The sequence below is a fragment of the Lithobates pipiens genome, unplaced genomic scaffold (assembly GCF_037356315.1).
Source record: "Lithobates pipiens isolate NorthernLeopardFrog02 unplaced genomic scaffold, aLitPip1_a1.2 Scaffold_23, whole genome shotgun sequence".
In the NCBI taxonomy this organism is placed as follows: Eukaryota; Metazoa; Chordata; class Amphibia; order Anura; family Ranidae; genus Lithobates; species Lithobates pipiens.
Genome location: NW_027507785.1, coordinates 247,365,797 through 247,389,629, shown reverse-complemented (window position 1 = coordinate 247,389,629; position 23,833 = coordinate 247,365,797). Strand labels below are relative to the sequence as shown.

Genomic DNA, 23,833 nt, shown 5'->3' with positions numbered 1-23,833 from the left:
ACTTTTACACAGCCTGCTCACATAGAGAGGCCGAACATTTGAAGTAGTACGTTCAGGCGTTCTAGGAGCATAAATGACACATCTCATTTCATTCCTACCCATCACACTTTTGAAGGTCCTGGACCACCAGGACAGTGCAATTACCCACAAAATGACCCCATTTTGGAAAGCAAACACCCCAACGTATATTCTATGAGACATGGGCTGCAAATAGGTACTCGGGTACTCTGATGGCCTGGTGACAGGTACTCGGGTACTCTGATGGCCTGGTGACAGGTACTCGAGTACTCTGATGGCCTGGTGACGGGTACTCGGGTACTCTGGTGGCCTGGTGACGGGTACTCTGGTGGCCTGGTGACGGGTACTCTGGTGGCCTGGTGACGGGTACTCTGGTGGCCTGGTGATGGGTACTCTGATGGCCTGGTGATGGGTACTCGGGTACTCTGATGGCCTGGTGACAGGTACTCGGGTACTCTGATGGCCTGGTGACAGGTACTCGAGTATTCTGATGGCCTGGTGATGGGTACTCGGGTACTCTGGTGGCCTGGTGACGGGTACTCGGGTACTCTGGTGGCCTGGTGACGGGTACTCGGGTACTCTGATGGGCCGTGACGGGTACTCGGGTACTCTGATGGGCCGTGACGGGTACTCGGGTACTCTGATGGGCCGTGACGGGTACTCGGGTACTCTGATGGGCCGTGACGGGTACTCGTCGGTGACTAGCAGTTTTCCCGGGGAACACGCCGCCACCGACGTGCACGCGCAGCGCGATCGCGCACATGCACAGTGAGGGTGTGACCATCTGTGATCAGCCGTGACTTCATCACGGCCGATCACGTGGTAAACAGCCATAACTAATGGCTGTTCACCCCCTTCGGTGGCGAGCGGTGTCTGCATGACACGCCGCCACCGAAGAAACAGGGATGCGCGCGATCGTGCGCATTCCCTATTTAAACGGGAGGCCACCATATGACACCCTCCCGCCACAATAGGTGCACCACTTGGCCGTCATTTGACTGCCTGCGGTCAGAAAGTAGTTTAGTTAACCACTTCCCGACCAGCGCACGACGATGTACGTCGACAGAATGGCACGGGCAGGCATATTGGCGTACCAGCGGCGCGCTCCCACACTGGTCGGGACCCACGGACTCGATCGCCACGGGCATCCCCGCGATCGTCTCACGGAGTGGCCGAATGGAGGAAATGCTGTGTAAACAGAATTTCTCCATTCTGCCTAGCAACTAGTGACGCTGATCTCTGCTCCATGTGATTGGGCCAGAGATCAGTGTTCACTAAATGAAAGCCCAACCCCCCCACAGTTAGTAACACACCCCTAGGAACACTTAACCCCTACACTGCCACCCACTGGTTAACCCTTTCACTGCCAGTGTCATTTACACAGGAATCACTGCATTTATATAGCAGTGATTACTGTATAAATGACAATGGTCCCAAAAATGTCCGATGGGTCCCCCACAATGTCGCAGTCACAATAAAAATCGCTGATCGCCGCCATTACTAGTAAAAAAGAAAATAATAAAAAATTTATAAAAATGCTATAAAACTATCCCTATTTTGTAAACGCTATAACTTTTGCGCAAACCAATCAATAATCGCTTATTGCGATATTTTTGGTAAAAAAAAAAAAATGTAGAAGAATACGTATCGGCCTAAACTGAGGGAAAAAAAATGTTTTTTTATATATTTTTGGGGGAATATTTATTATAACAAAGTAAAAAATAATGCGTTTTTTTCAAAATTGTCGCTCTATTTTTGTTTATAGCGCAAAAAATAAAAACCGCAGAGGTAATTCAAATACCACCAAAAGAAAGCTCCTATTTGTGGGAAAAAAAAGGACGTCCATTTTGTTTTGGAGCCACGTCGCACGACCGCACAATTGTCGGTTAAAGCGACGCAGTGCCGAATCGCAAAAAGTGGTCTGGTCTTTGACCAGCAAAATGGTCCGGTCTGCAAGTGGTTAAACTGGTTCTTGGCTTCAAGTGGTTATAAAGGCAATTTAATAAACATGGTATGTTTACCTGCTCTGTGAAACGGTACTGTGCAGATCGGTTCCCTGCCCATGCTGTCAACTCGCGCTTTGGTAGTGCCCCCAGAGCAACCCGACTGCTATGGGGCAACTCCATAGAGGCGCTGCCCATGCTCCCTCTTTGCATGTTTTAATTGACAGTAACAGGTGCCAATGGCTCCCTCTGTCTTTGTCCTGTGGGGGCTGTGAAAGGGGAGAGCGCTGCTGCAAACTGGCACAGTGCTGGATTGAGAAAGAACTTGAGTTGGTATTTATGGAGAGGGTGGGGGTGCATAAAATCATTGGGATGTTTTTGTACCTTTAATGCAGAGAATGCATTAAGGTAAAAAAAATTCTTGATTTTAGAACCACTTTAAAGACAAGCTAGTTCAGTACTGTATCTGAACCAGTAATACTGTAAACCTGTCTTCCATTACCAACATCCCTATTTCCATACTGTAACTTGTAAAACCTAATGTATTATCATTTTCTTCTAGAGCACATCTGCAATACTTATAGAAAATATGGACCTGTACATGTTAAACCCATGTAGCACAAAAATTTGGTGAGTGAATATATTGTCATGTTAAATGTGTGCATGTGTTTGCAATGTATGTGTTCTGTTTATCCATTTATGAAAGTCCATATGCTGTATTTGATTTTCAACAAGCAACATATTTCGAGTCCTTAAACCTTTTACTGCCTTAGCCCTTTTTTTGGGTGGTTTGTTTGTTTTTTTTGCACACGTTTAAAATTATTTTAACCCTGAAGATTAATTTACACCCCAAAAACATACATTTTCTGAAAGTAGAGACCCAACACAAAATAGTGATAGTTACAATGTTTTTTTTTTTTATGCCATATGGTATTTGAATTTGCTGTTTATCAAGTGCAGAATTTCAGCAAACACTACACTAAAGTTAGTTGTAGGGCACATAAGTGCAATATATTTAATTTTTGATGAAATATAATTTATAAGGTTGCGTTGATCACCATCCATAGAAGCTAATGAAGTGTAAATCTCACTCCATTAGCTTAGGCATTGGCAGCAAGCGCCAGGAAAAGTGACCATAGAAACTGTGTGTGTGTGTGTGTGTGTGTGTGTTTTTTTTTTTTTTTTTAGTTTTTTTTCTGTTTGTTGTTTTTTATACACTGCTTTCAATTTCATTCTAGCTAGGGGAGATCAACGAACCAATGTTCACACACTCCAGGGTCACAGAAAGCTATACAGTTGCTGAATTTCTTATAGGCCCTGTTGAAAAAAAAAGCTAAGATCCGAGCAACAGAAAAAGGATCGCGGATGAACGCCAATCGACTCACACAAAGAAATGTATGCTTTCCACGGTGGTATATCTTACTAGAAGTGGAATGCCTTGCCTTCACCATAAAAGGGATTATCCCGACAGACCTCTATCTCTCAGTACCGAGGGCTGCGCTTCTATCCAGCTTTACAGTAACTGGTTTTTAATGGCCTAGCCACTGAAAGCCAGTTACTGAGAGATAGAGGTCTGTCGGGATAAGTGATCCTTATTATGGTGAAGGCAAGGAAGTCTACTTCTAGTAAGATATATCATTGTCGATTTGGCATTCTTCCTCGATCCTTTTCCATTGCTCGGATCTTAGCTTTTCTTCAACAGGGCGTTGAGCAGAAGTTTGCTTTGAGCACCATCAAGGGTCAGGTGTCTGCCTTAGCAGTCTTCGTTCAGCGACCCTTAGCCACTCACTCTTTAGTTCGTACCTTCATTCAAGGAGCCCGGCATGTGGCCCCACCTGTACAGTCTCTTTTGCCGCCATGGGATTTAAACTTGGTGCTATCGGTTCTCCGGAGACCTCCATTTGAGAATATTTGGGAGATTCCCTTACCTACGTTGTCCCAGAAGGTGACACTCTTGCTGGCTATTGCTTCGGCCAGCAGGGTTTCGGAGTTGGCAGCATTATCCTGTCGTAGTCCCCGTTTAGTACTCCATAGGGATAAAGTGGTTCTTCGTCCCTGTCTGTCATTTCTGCCCAAGGTTGTCTCTGACTTCCATTTGAATGAGGACATTGTGTTGCCGTCCTTGTGTCCCAAGTTGGCTCATCCCATGGAATTTGCTTTGCATACCTTGGATGTCGTTTGTGCCATTTGCGTGTATCCAGAGGTCAGACTCACTGTTTTTTTTTTTTTTTTTTTTTGGTTTCACAGGGACCAAGGAAAGGCTGGCCACTTCTTTTGGCTACCATCTCCAGATGGATCAAAGACCATTACTCAGGCCTATTCTATTAAGGGTCGGGTTCCTCCTTTCCCTGTCAGAGCACATTCTACTCAGGCGCTTAGTACTTCTTGGGCCTTCCATCATCGTGTGTCAATATCACAGGTTTGCAAGGCAGCCACTTGGTCGTCAGTGCATACCTTCACTAGATTCTATAAAGTAGTTAGTTATTTTGGCATGTGCAGATGCTTCTTTTGGCCGCAAGGTGCTGCAGGCTGCTGTTTGAGTGGGGTTCCCTCATAAGGGGTGTGTTTATCTTTTTACTTTTTTATTTTTATTTCAGATGGGGCTCCTGGGGTTAGTCTTGGGTTATTTTGCCCACCCCTCATTTTTCTTTGACACTGCATTTGGATGTCCCAATGGTCAAGATTAACGAGGCGCTGTGTCCGTCGAGGAATGAAAGAGAAAATGGGATTTTTGTACTAGGTGTATTCATCAATGGTCACCGCACCCACCCCTCTATGGAGTTTTTGAGACTTCTCTTACTGCTTGCTACTAAATACCTACAGCAGGGAGGGGAGATACTGACTGAGGACAGCCTAAGGGCATAGCCAGGTGTTTTTTGTTCTGCCTAGTCCTACTCCTGTGGAGGCAATATAACCCAATGGTCAAGATTAAGGAGGCGCTGTGTCAGTCGATGAACAAAAGAAATGGATTTTACGACAAGTACAAAAATACTTTTTTTCCCACGCTATGATTCATCAATGGACCCTGCATAATTTTCTGTTGGACTGTTATATAGGTCTAGAGCGTGTTCCCCAGCAGATAGGTCATGTCCTGAAACTTCTAAGGTTTGCCCTCTAAGATTAGTAGTGTTTAAACCCCCTGGAGGTCCTGCAATGCCAAATAAGTGCCTAGAATGGGGTTCCCCCAGGTAGATGTACCCTGTGAATGGGTTACACTTTTCCTGTATGTCAAGAGTGGTGTTTTGTGAAGTGCCCTGTTTTTTGGTGCCATCCAACAGGGCAGCGCCTGCCTATCTGTGAGTTTGTGGCACCATAGCAGTGCTGACATAGCATGGACATGGCTCTCTTGCGACTGCCATCTTGTCACTGCCGTCTTGTCTTATGTCCTCCATATTTTCAGTAGGGCGATAAATAGCTACCACTTTGGAGACCCTGATGGTTGGTGCACAACAAAGCATTCCAGAAGGATTATTGGATAAATGGGCAGTAAGTATTTTGATTTCCTCCTCCCCCCTTTCTTTAGGGTTACAATTATACCATAATGATGGTGTTAGCTTGGCTGGTGTGCACACTCCTGCCCCTCTCAGCTGACTGTGAGCTCATTTTTACAGCCAGTGTTCATATATTGTCAGCAGACCATGTCTCAGCAGTAGCAGAGATGTGGTAAAACTGGTGGGTTGCGTTCCTTAGTTCCTTTATCAAGTAGGGAAGAACCTATCCATAGCTCCCCTTGCAATAACTCCTGGACGGGGGGGGGGGGGTTAGTTTCAGTGAGGACATGATCCCTCCACTTATCAGGTTTCAGCTCCATCTGGGACAATTTCCTCGTACTCCTTGTGTGTTTCTGTTCAGCTGTTGCTAGTTTACAACACCAACAGATTTCTGGGGTCTTTTTTTTTTTTTTTTTTTTTAATATAATCCTTCCTTTTTGACAGAGGATGAACCACTGGAAGAATAGCTAGAACCCTAATTCACATCTTTTGGAGGTGGAGGAAGCTGAATAGTTTCCTCTTTGGAGTTTACTCCTGAAGAGACCCAGGGCCTGAGTTTGTCAGACTCAGAGGGCATTTATATGCTGTCAGATTTTGTTCAAACCAACTTAAAATTGCTGCTTCTGGAATGGTTTCCCCCGAAAGGTACCAGTCCTTTGGGTTTTTCCTGATTTTTATCTGCACCTAAAGACCAAATTTTTGCCCAGTTGGTGGATATCCATATGGATGCTGAAGATTGGCAAATTTCTGCCACTGTCTTAAAAAGTCTTGATGCAGAATGACAGCCTGGGGTGGAGTCCGGGCAAGCTTCTGGGCTCAGGGCACTTAGTCATTGGAGAGCTTGTTGTCTATCAACATCCTAGAACTGAGGGAAATTTTATTAGCTCATCTGTGTTGCTCTGTACAAATGAGTTCTCCCTGTCAGAATCCAGTTGAACAATGCCACAGTGGTGTTGTAAATCAATCACCAGGGAGGAAACAGAAGTTGGATTTGATTTACTAAAACTAGAGTGCAAAATCTGGTGCAGCTCTGCATAGAAGTCAATCGGCTTCCAGGTTTTTGTTGTCGAAGCTTAATTGAACAAGCTGAAGTTAGAAGCCAATAGGCTATTATGCTGCACCAGTGTTTGTGCTCTCTAGTTTTAGTAAATCAACCCGTTTGTGATCAGTTTTTTCCCTATTTATTTTATGCCTTCCCTCCACCGCACCTTCTGCCTGGCTGCTCTGCAAGATATTGAGTGCTTCAGCTTGGCCCAGAAGAATGTCATTGCAAACTTGTTGGTGGAGGAGTTGTTGACTGTTACAAATAAACCCAAACAGTGTACATTTTAGCATATATTTACAGTACCTATAGGTAAGCCTTATTATAGGCTTGCCTATAGGTAAGATTCATGCATGGGCAGTTTACTCCCACTTTAAAGTATAGGCTTCACTGTTTACTTTAACAACTCATTCTACTAGGATGGTTTGTGCTTCCTGGGCAGTTCAGCATCAGGGTTCTGTAGTTTGTTTGCAAGGCTGCTATCTGGTCATCTGGTTCTACTTTTCTTGTAGATGGCCCTGGGAAGTCCAAACCTGTTTTGGTCTTTGGGGCCTGTTGACTGCTTATTGTTTGTTTTTACCCCCACCTGTCCAATTCAGTGCTTCCCTATCGTATATGAAGATTTGGTGTGTCCTGTGATGTACAATGGAGAAAATTCGATTTTTGGTTTACCTGTAAAATCCTTTTCTTGGAGTACATCACAGGACATTGGGATCCCGCCCCTCTTCCTATGTACTTGGCTTGCTACAAACCTGAACATTTGCTTAGTTGAGAGGGGCTACCGTCATTTTTGCCAATGTCCAATGAACTGAAAGTGTTGACATAACCCTAGTGATGTGGATATGAAGCTGTCCTTTGTTTTTTTTTGTTTTTTTGATGTACTCCAAGAAAAGTATTTTTACTTGTAAACCAAAAATTCCAATATTGCTCAACTGAAGCAACTGGTCTTTTTATTCTTGTATTTATAGTTAGACAGCCTGGTAGCTTATCTCCTATAAATTTGCATTCATTGTCATACATATAAGGAATAATTCACATTTAATAATTTTATATATTTTCAGGTTTGTGATTGAACTTTGTGAACCAATCCAAGTAAAGCAGCTAGACATTGCAAACTATGAGCTCTTCTCTTCCACTCCAAGGGATTTTCTGGTTTCCATTAGTGACAGGTACAAATTAGTTGTATATATTTACACATCTTGGAATGTAGGATCAAATTACTGCTGTCAGAGAACAGACTTGTCTCTTAAAGTGGGGTTGCACACACACTCAAAAAAAAAAAATCATTAATATTCTTATAAAAACAAAACAAAAAAAATTGGATTTTTTTTAACTTGCCTCTAAATAGCTGTTGCTAGGGGGTCCCTCGTAGTCTGCCTCCTTCAGTGCCTAGGCTGGTGACATTACTTCCCCTTGGCGCAGGAAGGGCTCAGCTCTGCCCCCTCCCTCCTGTCAATCATCTGGGACACATGACAGGTCTCAGATGATTGCACGGTCGCTCACGCAGTGGGCGCCCGCACTTACAATGCCGGCACCACCGAACAGGGGGGGGGGGACAAGCAGGGCTTCGATCCCCCGCATCGCTGGACCCTGGGACAGGTAAGTGTCCAATTATTAAAAGTCAGCAGCTGCAGTATTTGTAGCTGCTGACTTTTTAAATTTTTTTTTTTTATATGGGCACCCAGTTTTAAGTAATGAGTTCCTGCCAAGTGAGAGAACCACGCTGCTGTTTAGCAGAGTGTGAGCGTACCCTTAATTCTTGCACCCTGCAAATTTGCACAGCACCCTCTTTTTCAAAGGTTTTGCTAAGTGAAATTTCACCACGTTCACTAAGTGGTGGGAAAAATACCATTGTAAAGTAAAAAAAAACTATTTGTCTTTACCTCTGTTGCCCTTTGTAGCTGTAAGTTGGAGAAACAGATTATCCCAGTGAGCCAATGCCTCAGTCTAGGATACTGTGCTAGAAAAGCAGTGACAGAGAATTTACATTTTTAAGCCGGCCATTGACTGTTCAAATCTCAGCCGGTTCAGCAGAGGCTGGCCAAGATTCTAACTATGTATGGGCAGGCTGAATCTACCCAAGTTGATTGATCAACTTGGGTGCAACCAGCCTGTCAAATATTACATGCGATTATTGCTAGTGGCTATTATAGCTGCTAACATTACTCGTGGTGTACTCCCAGCAGGGTTGGCTTATCGGTGTTATTGGTCTTCCCTCTGAGATGAGGTGTAGCATTGTTCACCTGATGTGAACATCTGTTCTGTTCTCTTAAAATAATTGGCAGATTGTGTATGCATGACTGACTACGATCTAAATTGTTTTTGGCAGGATCCAGACATAATCTTTGGGTCTGAAAAATGTGAAAATTTCTGCTTTACAGGTATCCCACCAATAAATGGGTAAAACTAGGTACTTTCCATGCACGAGATGAAAGAACAGTACAGAGCTTTCCATTGGATGAGCAGATGTATGCTAAATATGTTAAGGTAATACTGGCTTCAAATTTTTTTTTTTTTTTTATAAACACTGAAATAAATTCAGGCTTTATGTTGGTGGTAGGTAATACATTTGTATTTTTGGTGGGTATTGGTGATAGAAAAAAAATAAACAATTTAAACACTGAAATTTTTAACTTATCATGTTGGATGATGGTCCATATCACATTTACCTACTGCTTTTATTGGATTACATTTTACTGGTACCATAGTTTGTGGGTGATGCACAGAGGCAGGTAATTTTATTACCCAGCAGCCACTTGGGTTTCTGGTGGCTTCAGAAAAGTAAATCTCTGCAAAGATGCTAACTGCCTGGTGTTTCTCAACTCTAGTCCTCAAGGCACCTGAACAGGTCATGTTTTCAGGCTTTCCATTATTTTGTGATTTGATCCATTTCACTGCCTTCGCAATTACCACAGCCTTTTCATCTGAGGGAAATCCTGAAAACATGACCTATAATGGGGGCGCCTTGAGGACTTTAGTTGAGAAACATTAGTTTAGACGTTATAAGGGGGTCCACACTTTAATTTTGCAATATGAATGATAAGTATTGAGGTTAAATAAGTAGGGGTAGCTGGGATGTCAGTCTTGGGACCCTTCTTCCGCTGTGTTAACGTTTCTGGCTTGCTTGTTCCAAGTATAATCTGCTACAACAATTGATAACGTAACTATACCCCGCAATTGGCAGCCAATCTTCACTTCTATTTAGTCATAGTGTAGTGTGCTTGCTTAACCAGATAGGGGAGCCCTGATATCGGCTTTGAAATCCCTCTTAATGGTGGGGTTTTTGTTTGTTTTTTTTTTGTTTTGTTTTTTCTGACCCTTGGAGAGATTTTTCTTTACTCTGACTCCAGACAACAGGAAATGAGGTGAGATCTGTGACTGGGACAAGTCTTCCCATTTGAAGAATTTCACCTCTGTTTCTGTTCCAATGACAACTTGAGCTGTTCTTCTTCTTTTTTTTTTTTTTTTTTTCTTGATTTTTCCCCTCCCTTTCAGTCTGGTGACAATAGTCCACCAGACAGTGACATTTCCTAACAGGAACACAGACAATAAAATCTTGAAAGAGTTTATAACTATCTCCTACTTTATAAAAGTTGAAACCAATTTGGCCTTTTAGATACACTTTAAGATTTCACAGACTGAGGTATAAAACTGTGGAAAAGAAAGTAGTAGAGTCCAATATTTGCTATTGCCTCCCAGCTGTTACTTTTATATTACTAGTTAGAATGTTTATTATTCATCAGTGTGATGACGATCATTTAAGCCCTCGTGTTTCCACACATAACCATATTCAACATGGGCAGTTCACTTTAAATGTTTAAAGAATATTTCTCCAGTATTAGTTAGTAGTTCCTTATAAAGGGAAGAAGTAAACAAAAGTAATCTCCATAATGTAAACTGTATGAAGTGTTTTATAATTAGCATTGTTATGTGTAAATTCTCCAGGGAATTACTATCTGCTTCTCTCTGGCTGTCTTCTATGCTCTCCAGGGGGAGGCTGCAACTGCTGCTTGTACCTTTCTGCCTTTTTCTAGGGAATTGGCCTTCATTTCTGCAACCCCTTTATAATCCATAATTTAAAGGCACTTTAAATGGTCTTCTCTGCTATAAGCCATGTTTTTAGACAGTAGTTGCCACGGTTCCAAAAGCTTTTTCTTTTTTTTTTCTTTTCTTTTTTTTTTTTAAACCTACAACTGTATGTTAATTCCAGTATGATATTTTATCAGTATAGTAAACTTTTGTAAAGCTTGTCGAATCTTTACCCTCTGGTTTTATATGCACGCAACACCTACATCTGTGGACGTTTTTCCTTTTTACAATCTGCAGCGTGACTTCTTTTTGCTTAAAGTGGATGTAAAACCACTCATTCTTTCTAAACTAGTGCCGTAGTGGTTATCTATAAGGATCTACATGCCTCCTGCATGTATATTTACCTGTCAAATGTCTCCCCTCTGTCTGTCATGAGACCCAAAAAACTGCAGATTCTGTGTGGGGGGGGGGGGGGGGGCGGTTTTTTCCAGAGCTCAGTGGGTGGAGTCGCAATGTCATTAGATTCCCCGCCCACCTCTACACTCCCCTTGTTAACATGCATTTTCTCCTGTGTATTTCTTACACTGAACTTTTACTATGATCACTAACATCCAGTCCAAAACCCAGAAAAGCCACCACATGACTTCAGCATGCCCAATCATGCTGAGGTGTGGAGCAGCCAATCCTGGTAGAGCTGGAGAAGAAAGGAGGAGGGGATCTGAAGTACACAGAATGTCTCTCAGGCTTGTGCATGAGCTATGTAAATCACCTTTCACTCACAGCAAGGGGGAGAAACTGACTCATATTTCTCTGTCCGTTTTCTTTTTTCAGCGAGATAAAAAAATAAAAAAATGGCTCAGAGCTGGATTAACTTTTCATGGCAAGACTGGGCGCAGATGACATAAAATCCTATATTGTTCAAGGTGCAAGCCTTAATTTAAAAAATCGGATTTACATCCACTTTAAAGAAAAAAGTTCACATAAAATCTTGAAGTGTGTGATGCACAATTCTGTGATTTATCGCTTTTTATATGTCCCGGCAGCTAATTTTGGTATTTTAATATGTGCTTTGAAGTTCACACGTGTGCCTGCCTTTTATTGGATGTGAACATATTAGCTTGAGTGTTTTTTAAGGCCAATTCCCTACAAATTTCTGTTTCCTTTCCTTTTGCTGGTAGAAATCTAAAATGTTACGTAGGTGTATCTTCTTCAAAACTGGTTAATCACTTTCTAATTGGTAGAAAAGATCTTTTGCTATTCTGGTAAAGTTGTAGAATTTTGCAAATCTTTTTTTTTTTTCTAGAGTGTCTTTATTTGGTATAGCAAGGGAAATACAAAACATTACACAACTTTGTAGTGTGCATTGATTTACACAATGTAAGAATTATTGTGCGAGTCATACTGATATAACTCGTGTGGCATGCAATAATATATGAATGTAATTTTAGTCTCTCCCTTTTAGCTTCCATTTAAAATGCTCACAATATGTTGTAAAAAAATGCATTTGTAAAGGTGACTTCACAAAGAAAATTGATAACTAACTTAAAAGAAAAGTATGGAAAAGGGTTTTTTGCCCATACTTCTCTCGTGGGTCACATGGGTGCACTCGCTTTTACACTCCTGTGCCTGCTGTCAGCTAACATCATAGAATCGCTCCAAGCTCCAGTAGGACTGTGACTCGATTGACAGCTGGCTCAGGCTCTCAGCTAATGGCTTCCGCTGCTGCCTCTTTATCCTGTGAGAAGAGGAAGAGAGGAGAGTGCCTCTGCAGATTGGCACATTGCTGGACCGAGATGTACTTGGGTAAGTGTTCAGGGAGGTAGGGGTGCAATATAATTACTGGGACATTTTTACCTTAAAGCAGGGAATGAATTAAGGTAAATGTTTATCTTAATGCATTAAGATTTAAAAACCTTCTGTTTGCAGCAGCCCCCTAATACTTACTGAAGCTCCCTTTCAATCCAGCGATGTTGCACAAGAGCCACAAAGTCCGCAGACTCTCTCCTTATTGTCTGGGACACATCAGCAAGCACAAGTGGTGCCTGTTTCTGTCAATCAAAGTCAGTGAGCCAATAAGAAGAGAGGGCAGGGTGGGGTCATGGCTTTGTGTCTGAATGGACACAGAGGCTTGGCTCTGGTGCCCCCATAGCAGGCTGCTTGCTGTGGGAGCACTCTGCAGGCGGGGAGGAATCTGAGAAGAGGATCTGGGCTGCTTTGTGCAAAAACACTGCACAGAACATGTTTATTTTTTATTTTTTGTTTAAAAATAACACTTTAGTATCACTTTAATGCTCTTTTAAATATAGATAAAACATGCTCAGTGATAGTAAAATTTTCAGACCAAAATGGTCCAAATGAGAAAAGTTCCTTACTGGGTTGTAAATACATTTTGGACATAGAATTGGTGGATTGGAAAAGCTGATAATCGCCGATGAATGTGCTGTGCATGTCAATAATGATAGTCTTAGTCACTCTTTTCCCCTTCTACATTGAAAGGATCGAATCTGGTCCATGCGGGGGAATATAATTCCAACCTCCGTATGCCATCCTCCATGAAGATCATGTTTGCTAGAGGGTTTTAGTTCCAGATGCATCTGTGTTGTTAGTACGGTAATGCTTGCTTTCATTGTTCTCTGTAACCCTGTTGTAGAGATTCCTTGCCTACATTAGGGGTTTTAAGTTCTGCACTATATAAATAGAGATGGAAAAACCAATGCACACTACAAATGTTAAAAGCAAATGGTTTATAGTTGTCCATATGCTGATTAGTTTCTTTTCACTCAGCCTGTGGCTGCTATACCACATTGCCAAATCTAATCTCCCATGCAGCTATTTTATTTTCACAATCAGACCCACTGGCTGTCAAAATACCTAAACAGTAGCCACATCTTTCTGAATGCAGTGGCCGACTGAGAATTTGAGGCTGGCTGGGTCACCGACTGAGCGAAATTCGCTGAGTGTATGGCCAGATTAACTTTTGCAGCTTTTTGTATGATGTATGTTTTTGATGTGCATCAGATTTACAGTGAAAAGATATACTTTAGTAATCAGACTGCAATTGGAAACTATAGAAAACTTTACAGATAATTGTCCCAGTTATTTGCTAAAACTAGTGGCAACAGGATATAAATCCTTATTACTGCTGTTTGCACACCCACACACACCCCTTTTGTGTGATTTGTTTGAAAAGGAAAATGTGATAAATTGACTATTTTGTGAGTAGCTAATTATTGCAACCTTGCTACTGATTATAGTTGAAAAATAAGAATAACAAAGCGAAATACTACAACTTTATATATCCTCTTTGCTTTATGTTCTATAACCTTTTTAAATGCTGATTCTTTTTATGATATGGCTTGTGGCATGTATCTTATTTCTGTACTGACACTTGTTTTCTTTCTCTTTCCTCGTTGCTTCAGATGTTCATCAAATACATAAAGGTTAGCAACCTTCACTGAATGTTGTGTATATATAGCTGATTAATGCATGGCAAAAGTTGCTTTCAGATCTTATCATTAGATCAAATCCATACTTGCTTGTAGGTGCAATCAATTATGCCTAATGCTTCTGTGCTGCCAGCGGATTGCAGTTTGAGCTGGTTTTTATTCACGTTTTTTTAGGTGGAACTGATATCACATTTCGGATCTGAACACTTTTGCCCATTGAGTCTCATAAGGTAAGGGTGAAATTGTGTAGTGCAATGTAGATCTGCTTTGAAAAATATAGTGAGCGCACCAAACTAATACAGCAGCTAGCACTCAAGGTGACTATACAACCCTTGTAAACCACAAAAACCAGCGCTTAATGGAGGTACTATATTAAAAATATGAATGTATAAATAGTTTATACAAAAGGGGTAAACAAGAACCCATGTCCTTCAGGTTCAGAAATCTTAAAACGGTACATATATATATAGAGAATCTTTCTCTTCCCTCTGATAGGCTGTAATCAATTCCTATAGATTTTAGAGAGTCCATGCATAGGAGAATATAATTGGCAGTAGTCTTATCCGCTCACCAGAAGCAGTAAATGATGGAGCAAAATATAATATCCATCCAGCATCACCATGTACATAGGGACATCTTCATGTGTGAGCCTTTGCCCAAACCTTAAACTCGCCAGAAATACATTTGTGTGAGCATCAATCCATTAAAGGAACATAAACCTCTTCAGTGGATGTTGCAGGAATGATATCCAAATCACCACACAAGATAAAAAAAAAAAAAACGCTCACCAGCCAGGGGCCCAGAAAAGCTTGCATAGTGTAGTATTTTATTTTAAAAGGTTATATAAAAACTTAATAACCTAATAAAACAATAGGGTAAGTTCACTTTCATCAGCACCCATCGCTCCAAATACATGGAAGTGGCGGCAAGACAACAGCAAAATGGGCCTCTTCCGACATGTTTCGTGCCACGCACGTTGTCAAGGGAATGTAATATGTTAGGTTTTCTCCTATGCATGGACTGTTGCTCTAAAATATATAGGAACTGATTACTGTCCATCACAGAGGGCAACAGATACTTTTTATTTATGGACTGTTAGGAAGTTCACTATATTGATGGTGTTGCACTGATTGACTAGCATTCCAGTTTCGCTTAGAAATGAGAGAGTGTTTAAAATCAAACCTAAAGTTGAATACCACTTACATTTTTCCCTGCCCCCATGATGTCTTAACATCAGTTATTCTAAAAGAACCACTCAAATATTACAGCTATAATATTGCTGCTCCAGGACTCAATGCAATTTTAAATAGCTGGCCAAATCTCTTGGTATATGATCTATGTTACATGGCAGCATCAAGTTTGTATTGGCTAATCCTTACTAGTGATGAGCTGAACTTACCTGGGTTCGTTTCTAGCAGGGTTGAGTGAACATTGCTAAAGTTTGTGTGATAGATCACATCTTCACTGAAATCACTGGCAACTAAATGTTAAATTAGTTATTGTAGTCATTTTTTAGGCTAATGGGCGCTAAAACTATCCCTGGGGCTGGGTGACATCACTGGTTGCTGAGGCCACTGTGGGAGCCAGCACCCCCCTTATCCTTAAGAACCATGACTATAAATAAAGTGTTGTCATATGTACTAGCAGAAGAAACTGGAAGATCATCCCTAATTATTCTCTTAGGCAGGGCTCACATGACTAGAGGCCCACTTTAAGTTATAGGTCCCCTAGGTGTGTTTTGAAGGAGGGTGTGTTTTTTTTTTTTGTTTTTTTTTGTTTTATTTTAAATTTAAAAAAAACTAACTGGCTTACTTTGTTGAAACTTTATTAGGGTATTCGGTACCAGCATGGTGGAGGAGTATGAAGAAATTGTGGACCCACAGTACCATTCAGAGCGTCCAGAAATCTATGATGAAGATGAAGGTAGTAAATCTTATGCTAATCAGTAATGTACAATTTTTAATAAAAAAAATTAAATTTTAACTGATGGTGTTTTTTTTTTTTTTTTTTTTTTTTTTTTTTACATTAAAATGAAGTAATTAAAGGGAATGGGTGGCACTCAGTCGTATCCTGTCATTGGCATTTGCTCCCTGGGTTCTATTACATTGACTGTTGGCACATGGGCATTGAGATGGATCATAGCAAGGATGCCAAACTCTCTCCACTTGCATACTGCTTTCCTTGTCCAGTCATTTTGCCCAGTGCTTGCAGGCTATCTGTCCAGTAAGGTTATATCTACTACCAGGGGAAAAAAGTCTCTCCTGGAAGAGGGTTGGGGTAAGGGGGTCACCAGCCATGGTACCAAAAGCTGGTGCATTTTAGTGTTTACTAATGGGTACCTCTTTAATAATGGACACAAATTCCATTGGTCACTTGAGAGATGGATTCCGCTGACCTACAATAAATACAACCATAGAGGGTTCAAAAGCTCCTCAGCAGCTGCAGCACCTCAGTTCATGTGTTTCCTTCACCGCCTGCATACTTGTGCAGCACTCTGTTTTTTGTTTTTTTTTTAAAAACCCTTTTGTGCTTCCCAGGAGGTGCGTGGGGATCCCTCTTCTTTCTGTACCTCCGCTAATCTGCAGGTCAGGGGATCCTTTAGGCTGCTGCTAGAGAGGATCTAGGAGGCTCTGCAGTGGTGATCTCCCCTAGGCTACAACCTTCCCTTTATCTACAACTGTTGATGCCAGGTTCCAACCCTTTGAGGTGTACCTTATTGGATATCATGACTGCAGAGCAGGTACTTGCTTGGGGTGCAGGGTGTGGTAGTCAGCCACAAAGGTCTGTTTCTCAAGTTGTCTTCCAAGATGGCACTCAGAGAGATGACTGGTCCCACCTGATGGGAAACACAATCAACAAAGCGGTTAAAACCCCCACCCTTCCCTGTGCTCCTCAGTTCTTGATTGTGTTTCCCCACAGCAAAAACGTGTTGTTTTTTTTTTTTTTTCTCTGAAAGACTCAAATCTGTGGGCTGGTGGTCTCCCCCCGAGAGCTAAGCCGCAGGCTTGTGAAGCTTTTGGGTCCGGTAGGGCTAGTCCTTCCTGGGGGGTCAGATTTGGGAAGAGCCCCCCTGAGAGCTGAAGGACCCTAGGTACACTGGGGTACCCAGAATTTCAGGGACCATTTTCCTGTTCCTCCCCCCTTACCTGGCAGGCGTCTGTTCAGCGGGGGGGGGGGGGGGGGGGGGCACAGCTGGCAGTCGTGTCTCCCTCTGGGCGCCCTGACTTCTTGTCGCTCCTGCAGTGGGTCATGCGGGTGGCTACCGGGAAGGGGATGGCAACGATCGGCTGTGCTGAGAGGACTCGGCACCATCTTGCCAGTGACAGGAATAGGAATGACACTGCTTCCTCCCTAGTGCCAGAAATTACTTTGCCACGCCTCTTTGGGTCACTTCCTGTCCGGGGCTCCAGAAAAATGGCGCCGCTCTGAACTCGAGAACGGAGGTCTGACCGACAGTGGAGCAGGCATCAACATCCTGCTCTTACCTGATCATCACCACAAGTCTCAGCAAAGGGTGGAAGACTCTGGTGACAAGAGGGAGAGGCCCTCAGCGGTCACAGCTTTAGAGGAGACCACAGGGGGTGAGTCGACCTAGCTGGCCAGGGGTAATGTTGGGGTCGGGGGATCCTGACTCATACTCCTTTTTGACATGGCAAGGGGGGCATTGCTTTCTAACTTGCATATATGTCTCTTATAGGGGAGGATGTTACTGCCCAGGTGGTCGCCAGCCATCCTAAGGCCTCTTCCTGCTCTAAAGCCCCATATACACTATCAGTTTTTCTGCCGGGGTTTTCCTTCAGATTTATCAAAACCATATAATATGAGCTCAAACCTTAGGAGTTTCAATTTGTATGCAATCAGGCAGGCCTTTGCACTACATGGTTTTGGTAAAGATGAAGGAAAAAATCAGCAGAAAATCTTTTAGTGTGTATGGGGCATAAGAGATGAGGATATTGTAATGATAAATTGCCACAGGATCAGTCTAAACCTTTGTTACAAGTGTATCCACAAGCTAGCAGGGGAAATAAACCTCTCAAGTTATGAAAGACTTTCTCTCTGTTCAGTCGGAGATGCTGACAACCCTTAAACTTTCCAAGCAACCCTTAACCACTTCAGCCCCGGACCAATTGTCAGCCAAAGGACCAGAGGTCTTTTTACAATTTCGCACTGCTTTAACTGGTTATTGCGCGGTCATGCAATGTTGTACCCAAACAAAATTTGCATCCTTTTCTTCCCACAAATAGAGCTTTCTTTTGATGGTATTTGATTGCCTCTGCGATTTTTATTTTTTGCGATATAAATGGAAAAAGTCAACAAAACAAACAGAAATTTCACCGCTCCCAGGTCGAACCACTGACAGGCTGCTAACTCTCCAAGTAGATAGGGGTTCCAGGTGCAGGCTGATTGCAAAAGCCAAATGTATAGAAGCAGAACAAAACTCTGGATAGCCGCACTCCCGGTTGAGTAAAAATGAGGTGCCTTTATTTCTTCAAATGCAAGTGAAAAACTCCATTGAACAGCACATCACAGCAAAGGGGAACAAAAAATGTTCAAAAATCTTTTTTGTTCCCCTTTGCTGTGATGTGCTGTTCAATGGAGTTTTGCACTTGCATTTGAAGAAATAAAGGCACCTAATTTTTACTCAACCCGGAGTGCGGCTATCCAGAGTTTTGTTCTGCTTCTATACATAAATGGAAAAAGACCGAAAATTTCGAGAAAAAAATATATTTTCTACTTTTTGTTATAAGAAAAATCGAATAAACTCAATTTTAGTCATACATTTAGGGCAAAATGTATTCAGCCACATGTCTTTAGTAAAAAAGTCAATAAGCGTATATTTATTGGTTTGCACAAAAGTTATAGCGTCTACAAACTAGAGTAAATTTTCTGGAATTTACACAGCTTTTAATTTATGACTGCCCATCTCATTTCTTGAGGTGCTAAAATGGCAGGGCAGTACAAACCCCCCCCCCCCCCCCCCCCCAAATGACCCCATTTTGGAAAGTAGACACCCCAAGGAAATTGCTGAGGGGCATGTTGAGCCCATTGAATATTTTATTTTTTGTCCCAAGTGATTGAATAATGACACAAAAAAAAGTTTACAAAAAGTTGTCACTAAATGATATATTGCTCACACATGCCATAGTTATATGTGGAATTGCACCCCAAAATATATTCTGCTTCTCCTAAGTACGGGGATACCACATATGTGGGACTGTTTGGGAGTCTAGCCGCGTACGGCACCCCAAAATCCAATCACTGCCTTCAGGATTTCTAAGGGTGCAAATTTTTTTGATTTCACTCCTCACTACCTATCAGTTTCGAAGGCCATAAAATGCCAAGTCGGAGCCACCCGTAACACTTATACGGTGATCACTGGTGAAAGGGTTTACTAGGGAAAATCAGGGGGTTCAAATTTTTATTAGGTAGTATATGGGGGTCCCTGGCGCTATAAAAAAAAAAATCTGACGGGGAACCTAAATAACTAACTGGCTAACCAGCGTCACCAGTGACACTTATATGGTGATCGCTGGTGAAAGGGTTAACTAGGGGCAATCAGGGGGTTAAAACCATTATTGGGTAGTATATGGGGGTACCTAGCACTATAAAAACCTAAGGGGTAAACCTAAAAAAAAATAACTAGCTACCTAGCGGCACTAGTGACACTAATGCAGCGATCAGAAAAATTATCGCTTAGTGACACTGGCAAAAGGGGGTGAAAGGGTTAACTGGGGGCAATCAGGGGGTTAAATCTTTATTGGGGGGGTAGGGGGCTACCCTGGACCTAACACTAACTGCCCTGACAGTTTTTACTGTCACAACTGACACTAAATGCAGTGGTCAGAAAATAAATGATCACTGCAATCAGTGACACTGTGACTGGGAGGGGGCATCGGGGGGGGTTTGTGTGCCTACATGTCAGTGTAGTGTTGGTGCACACTTACTTTCTGTCTTCTCCTCATAGTCCGGTAAAAAAGACCGCCCAGAGGAGAATGACATCACTTCCTCCCTACCTGTGTTTACCATACACAGGCGGGGGAAGCTTCTCATTCGCCAGGAGCGATCGAGAGGGGGTGGCCAGAAACCAACGGCCATCCCCTCATCCCGGATCGCTCCTGCAGCAAAACGGGCCGCCGCATCCAGCGGGAGGGGGTCTGATCGGACCCCCCACCCGCTGGAAGGCGAGCACGTACATGTACGTGCTTGTGCCTGACGGTGCCATTGCACCGACGTACATTGCCATGCGGCTGTCCTTAAGTGGTTAAAGGTAGGGACCCTGAACCCCACACTAGCAGAGAGGGTTCTTCCTCCCAGGAGGGCCCCTTCTCTAACAGAGCAAAGAGTAGCAGACATAGGCGTCCGGAACCTCTGAGGCCTCTTCCCTCTCAGGAGTCTGAGGAGGAGGCAGAATCCCCCGATCAGAGTGGTTCTGATGAGGGCCTTGAGGACAGTCAGGAGGAGGAGGAAGAGGAGGACTCCAGACCAGGTAGACATATCTTCGCCACTGATATGGAGGGCCTTCTTAGGGCAGTGTACTAATTCGAAGAGATTTAGTAACCCGCAGCAAGGGTATCTGCACAAGACGGGATGTATAGAAGCTTGGTTAAGCCCCAATCCAAAGTCCTCCCGATCCACCAGGCCCTTAAGGATATCATTCCGAGGGAGTGGAAGGAACCTGAAAACTTTCCAAGTTTAAAACTTGGAAACGTAGGTGCCCCTTCAAGGGGGAAGAGAGATTCTTTAAGACGCCTAGATTATATGCTTCCCTGGCTCAGGTGTCCAAACAATCCGACCTCTCATTTGAGGATGTGGGCAACATCGGGGACCAAATGGATCGACAGGCCAAGACCCTCTTGCTCAGGGCCTGGGAAGCCAATGCAGCAGCTATGAGTTCTGCCTTGGCTTCGGCTTTTGTGGCTAGGTGCGCAGACATGTGGGTCACCAAACAAATTGATCATGTGTCGCGAACCTCTAAGTCCAAACAGGTCTTGTATTTAGAGGTGATTTGGTAAGGCAGTAGCCTACCTGGCAGACACAGCAGTCTCAACGGTGCGTACAACCACCAAAGCAGGTGGCCTTTTGAATTCCACAAGAAAAGCTTTGTGGATCAAGACCTGGAATGAGGACAACACTTCTTAGACACGGCTGTGTGGTCTTTCATTTGAGGTTCCCTACTCTTCGGCACTGGGTTGGACCAGGCATTTTCTAGGTCTACAAAGAAAGGCAAGAAGTTTTCCATAAATCCCAAGAATGATAGGGGAAACCTTTTTCGAGGCCCCCAGGCTAAAAACCAGTTTAGAGATAAAAGGGAAGCTAATGTTACCAGGCGCTGGGGGGGGCTTTTAAGGCAAGTAGAAGGGAGATCTTCTCTTCCCCAGCCAGAAGTCTGCCGACAATGATACCAAGTTGCATGAGGGTGGGAGGGGGGAAGACTTTCCCACTTTGTCTCTCAGTAGGAAAGGATTACTCTGAGTCCCCACATCCTTCAAATAGTAAGAGAGGGCTACAGATTGGAGTTACACTCCTCACCTCTTCCAAGCTTCCTTTTAACTCACTTACCCAGAGACTCTCAGAAAGCAGTGGGTCTCTTACACAGTGTCAGACAGGTGGTGGAGCAGGGGGTCATAGTGCCCAGCAGAACAGTGCGGGAAGGGATTTTATTCCCAAATATTTGTAGTCCCAAAGCCCTTGGGAAAGTACTGCCTCATAATAAATCTAAGAAGGTTAAATGGGTTCCTGCGGTACAAAAGGTTCCGCATGGAAAGCATTGCAGCAGTGGCTTCCCTTCTAGAATTAGAAGAGGTCTCTTACAGAAGTTATGACAGTTCTCGGGTTGATGACATCCTGTATCCCTGTGGTTCCATGGGCTCAGCTCCATTCCAGGACTCTCCAACAATTCCTCCTTGGTCTGGAAAAGAGGAACGCCGGACAACAGGTTTCCCATTCCAGGAGGGGTGAAGAAGTCTCTGCAGTGGTGGCTCAATCCTCAGGTTGCGGGAGGGCCACCTTTGGGCCCAACTCCAACCCCTCAGGGTAACAGATGCAAGCATTTGGGGGGCCCACTTAAAGAAAATTTGAACCCAGAGCGCCTGGAACCAGAGTCAGAGGAGTGCTTCCTCCAACTCCTGGGAACGCTTGGCGGTCAGAGAGGCTTTAAGGACCTTCAAGGAAAGAATCAAGGGCAAGGTGGTCCAGTTCCTTTCTGATAACGCAACCACAGTGGTCTTCTTGAATCATCAGGGAGGCACCAGATCTCGCACTCTTCTTGCTCTGGTACTCCTGAAGTGGGCAGAGCAGAGAGTTTCCTCTATTTCAGCAGTGCATATGAAGGGGACATACAATCTCGAAGCGGACTATCTGTCGACAGCAGTTTCACCAGATTTAACCATTTAAGCAGATTTAAACCTGAAGTGTTCTCCCTCATATGCCTGCACTTTGGCAGCCCAGGGATCGATCTCTTTGCCCACCGAGGGAACAGAAGAGTGAAGAGATTCTTCTCACTCGAAAGAGTGGGGTTCAGAGGGGGTAGACTCGCTGGCCCAAGTTTGTGGCTTCCACTTGGCATAGGCCTTTCCCCCCTTAGCCTCTGCTGTATCCTCGGGATCAGAACAAAGTCTCTGAGGGCAGACTGATTCTGATCGCCCCATGGTGATCCAAGAGGACCTGGTCCCCTTCTCTGGGAAATTGGTCTATAGCTTCTCCTCCATGGCCCAGTTTGTCATCCAGATCCCAGCTTCTTCAGGCTGACGGCTTGAAAGGGAGAGCCTGCGAAAAAGGGGGTGTTCTGAGAGAGTAATTGACACACTCTTCTTTTGAGTAGGAAGCCGGTTACCAGGCGTATTTAAACCAAAGTCTTGTGTTGGTGCCAGGTGAAAGGGACCTTCCCAACAAGAGATCCCTGCCATCCTGGACTTCCTACAGGATGGCGCGGATCAGGGGTTGGCAACCAAGACCCTTTTTTTCTATTTGACGACATGACCCCTTGTACCTCCCGAAGGTAGTCTCAAGGTTCCACAGAACTCAAGAGATTGTTCTTCCTTCATTTTGTACCAATCCTCAGAACGAGAGAGAAAGTTCCCTTCATTATTTAGATGTCAGACTTTGTCTTTTGGCTTATTTGGATAGAGTAAAAGTTTAGAAGGTCCAGCCATCTCTCAGGGTGCCATCCTGGAAGACTTCCAAGACTTCCCAGAAAGTGTAACTGGTCATTTTTGTTGAACCTGTCGGATGTCCTTTTTGGGTGGTGAGACAAAGTTGCATTATGGTCCTAATGCCACTTTTGGGGGTGGGGGGGTCCCTTCCTCCATCGATTGCATCCATGGCACCCAGAAAAGACAGTGATCCTTCATTTGAGCTACTTATTTTAATTTTGCACTGCAATACATTTTTACAATTTTGCAGCTTTCTTAAAACTTCAGTATGTTCAGTGTACAATAACATGATAGGAGCTACCCAGTTTCATTGAGAATGGTCTACAGCAGCCAGGTTGATGTCGCACAATGACTTATGGACCAGCTTTGCTTATATAAGCATCCTGAAGGCTATGACTCAGTGTATTAACACTTTTACAGTCAAATTAGAATAATGCCTACAATAAGCCACATTAAAGCGGACCTCCACCCTAAATTGGAAATTCCACTCATCTCAACCCGCCCCCCCCCACTCCCTCAACCCCAGTGCCACAATTGGCACCTTTCAGGGGGGTGCAGATACCTGTATAATCCAGGTATCTGCAACCACTTCCGGGAATGGCTAGCCGCAGATGCCAACACCCGCACTTCTGAGATCAAATAGGACGTGATGGCATCAGTGCGTAGCTCCGCCCAACATGTTTCATCATGCATGACGTTTTTTGGGAGTACT

At 43.5% G+C, this 23,833-nt stretch overlaps 1 protein-coding gene across 5 annotated transcripts in view; it reads left to right on the top strand.

Moving 5' to 3' along the window:
* The window catches only part of SUCO (SUN domain containing ossification factor), a 156,419-nt gene that overhangs the window by 83,149 nt on the left and 49,437 nt on the right, over positions 1–23,833 (top strand). For 3 of the 5 annotated variants that reach the window (XM_077452996.1, XM_077452993.1, XM_077452995.1), the window contains 6 exons: positions 2,524–2,591; positions 7,556–7,663; positions 8,876–8,981; positions 13,943–13,963; positions 14,144–14,199; positions 15,801–15,892. In XM_077452996.1, the coding sequence (XP_077309122.1) occupies positions 2,524–2,591; positions 7,556–7,663; positions 8,876–8,981; positions 13,943–13,963; positions 14,144–14,199; positions 15,801–15,892 (451 nt within the window). The remainder of the gene's footprint in view (positions 1–2,523; positions 2,592–7,555; positions 7,664–8,875; positions 8,982–13,942; positions 13,964–14,143; positions 14,200–15,800; positions 15,893–23,833) is intronic. The other 2 variants (XM_077452994.1, XM_077452997.1) reach the window with 1 other exon arrangement.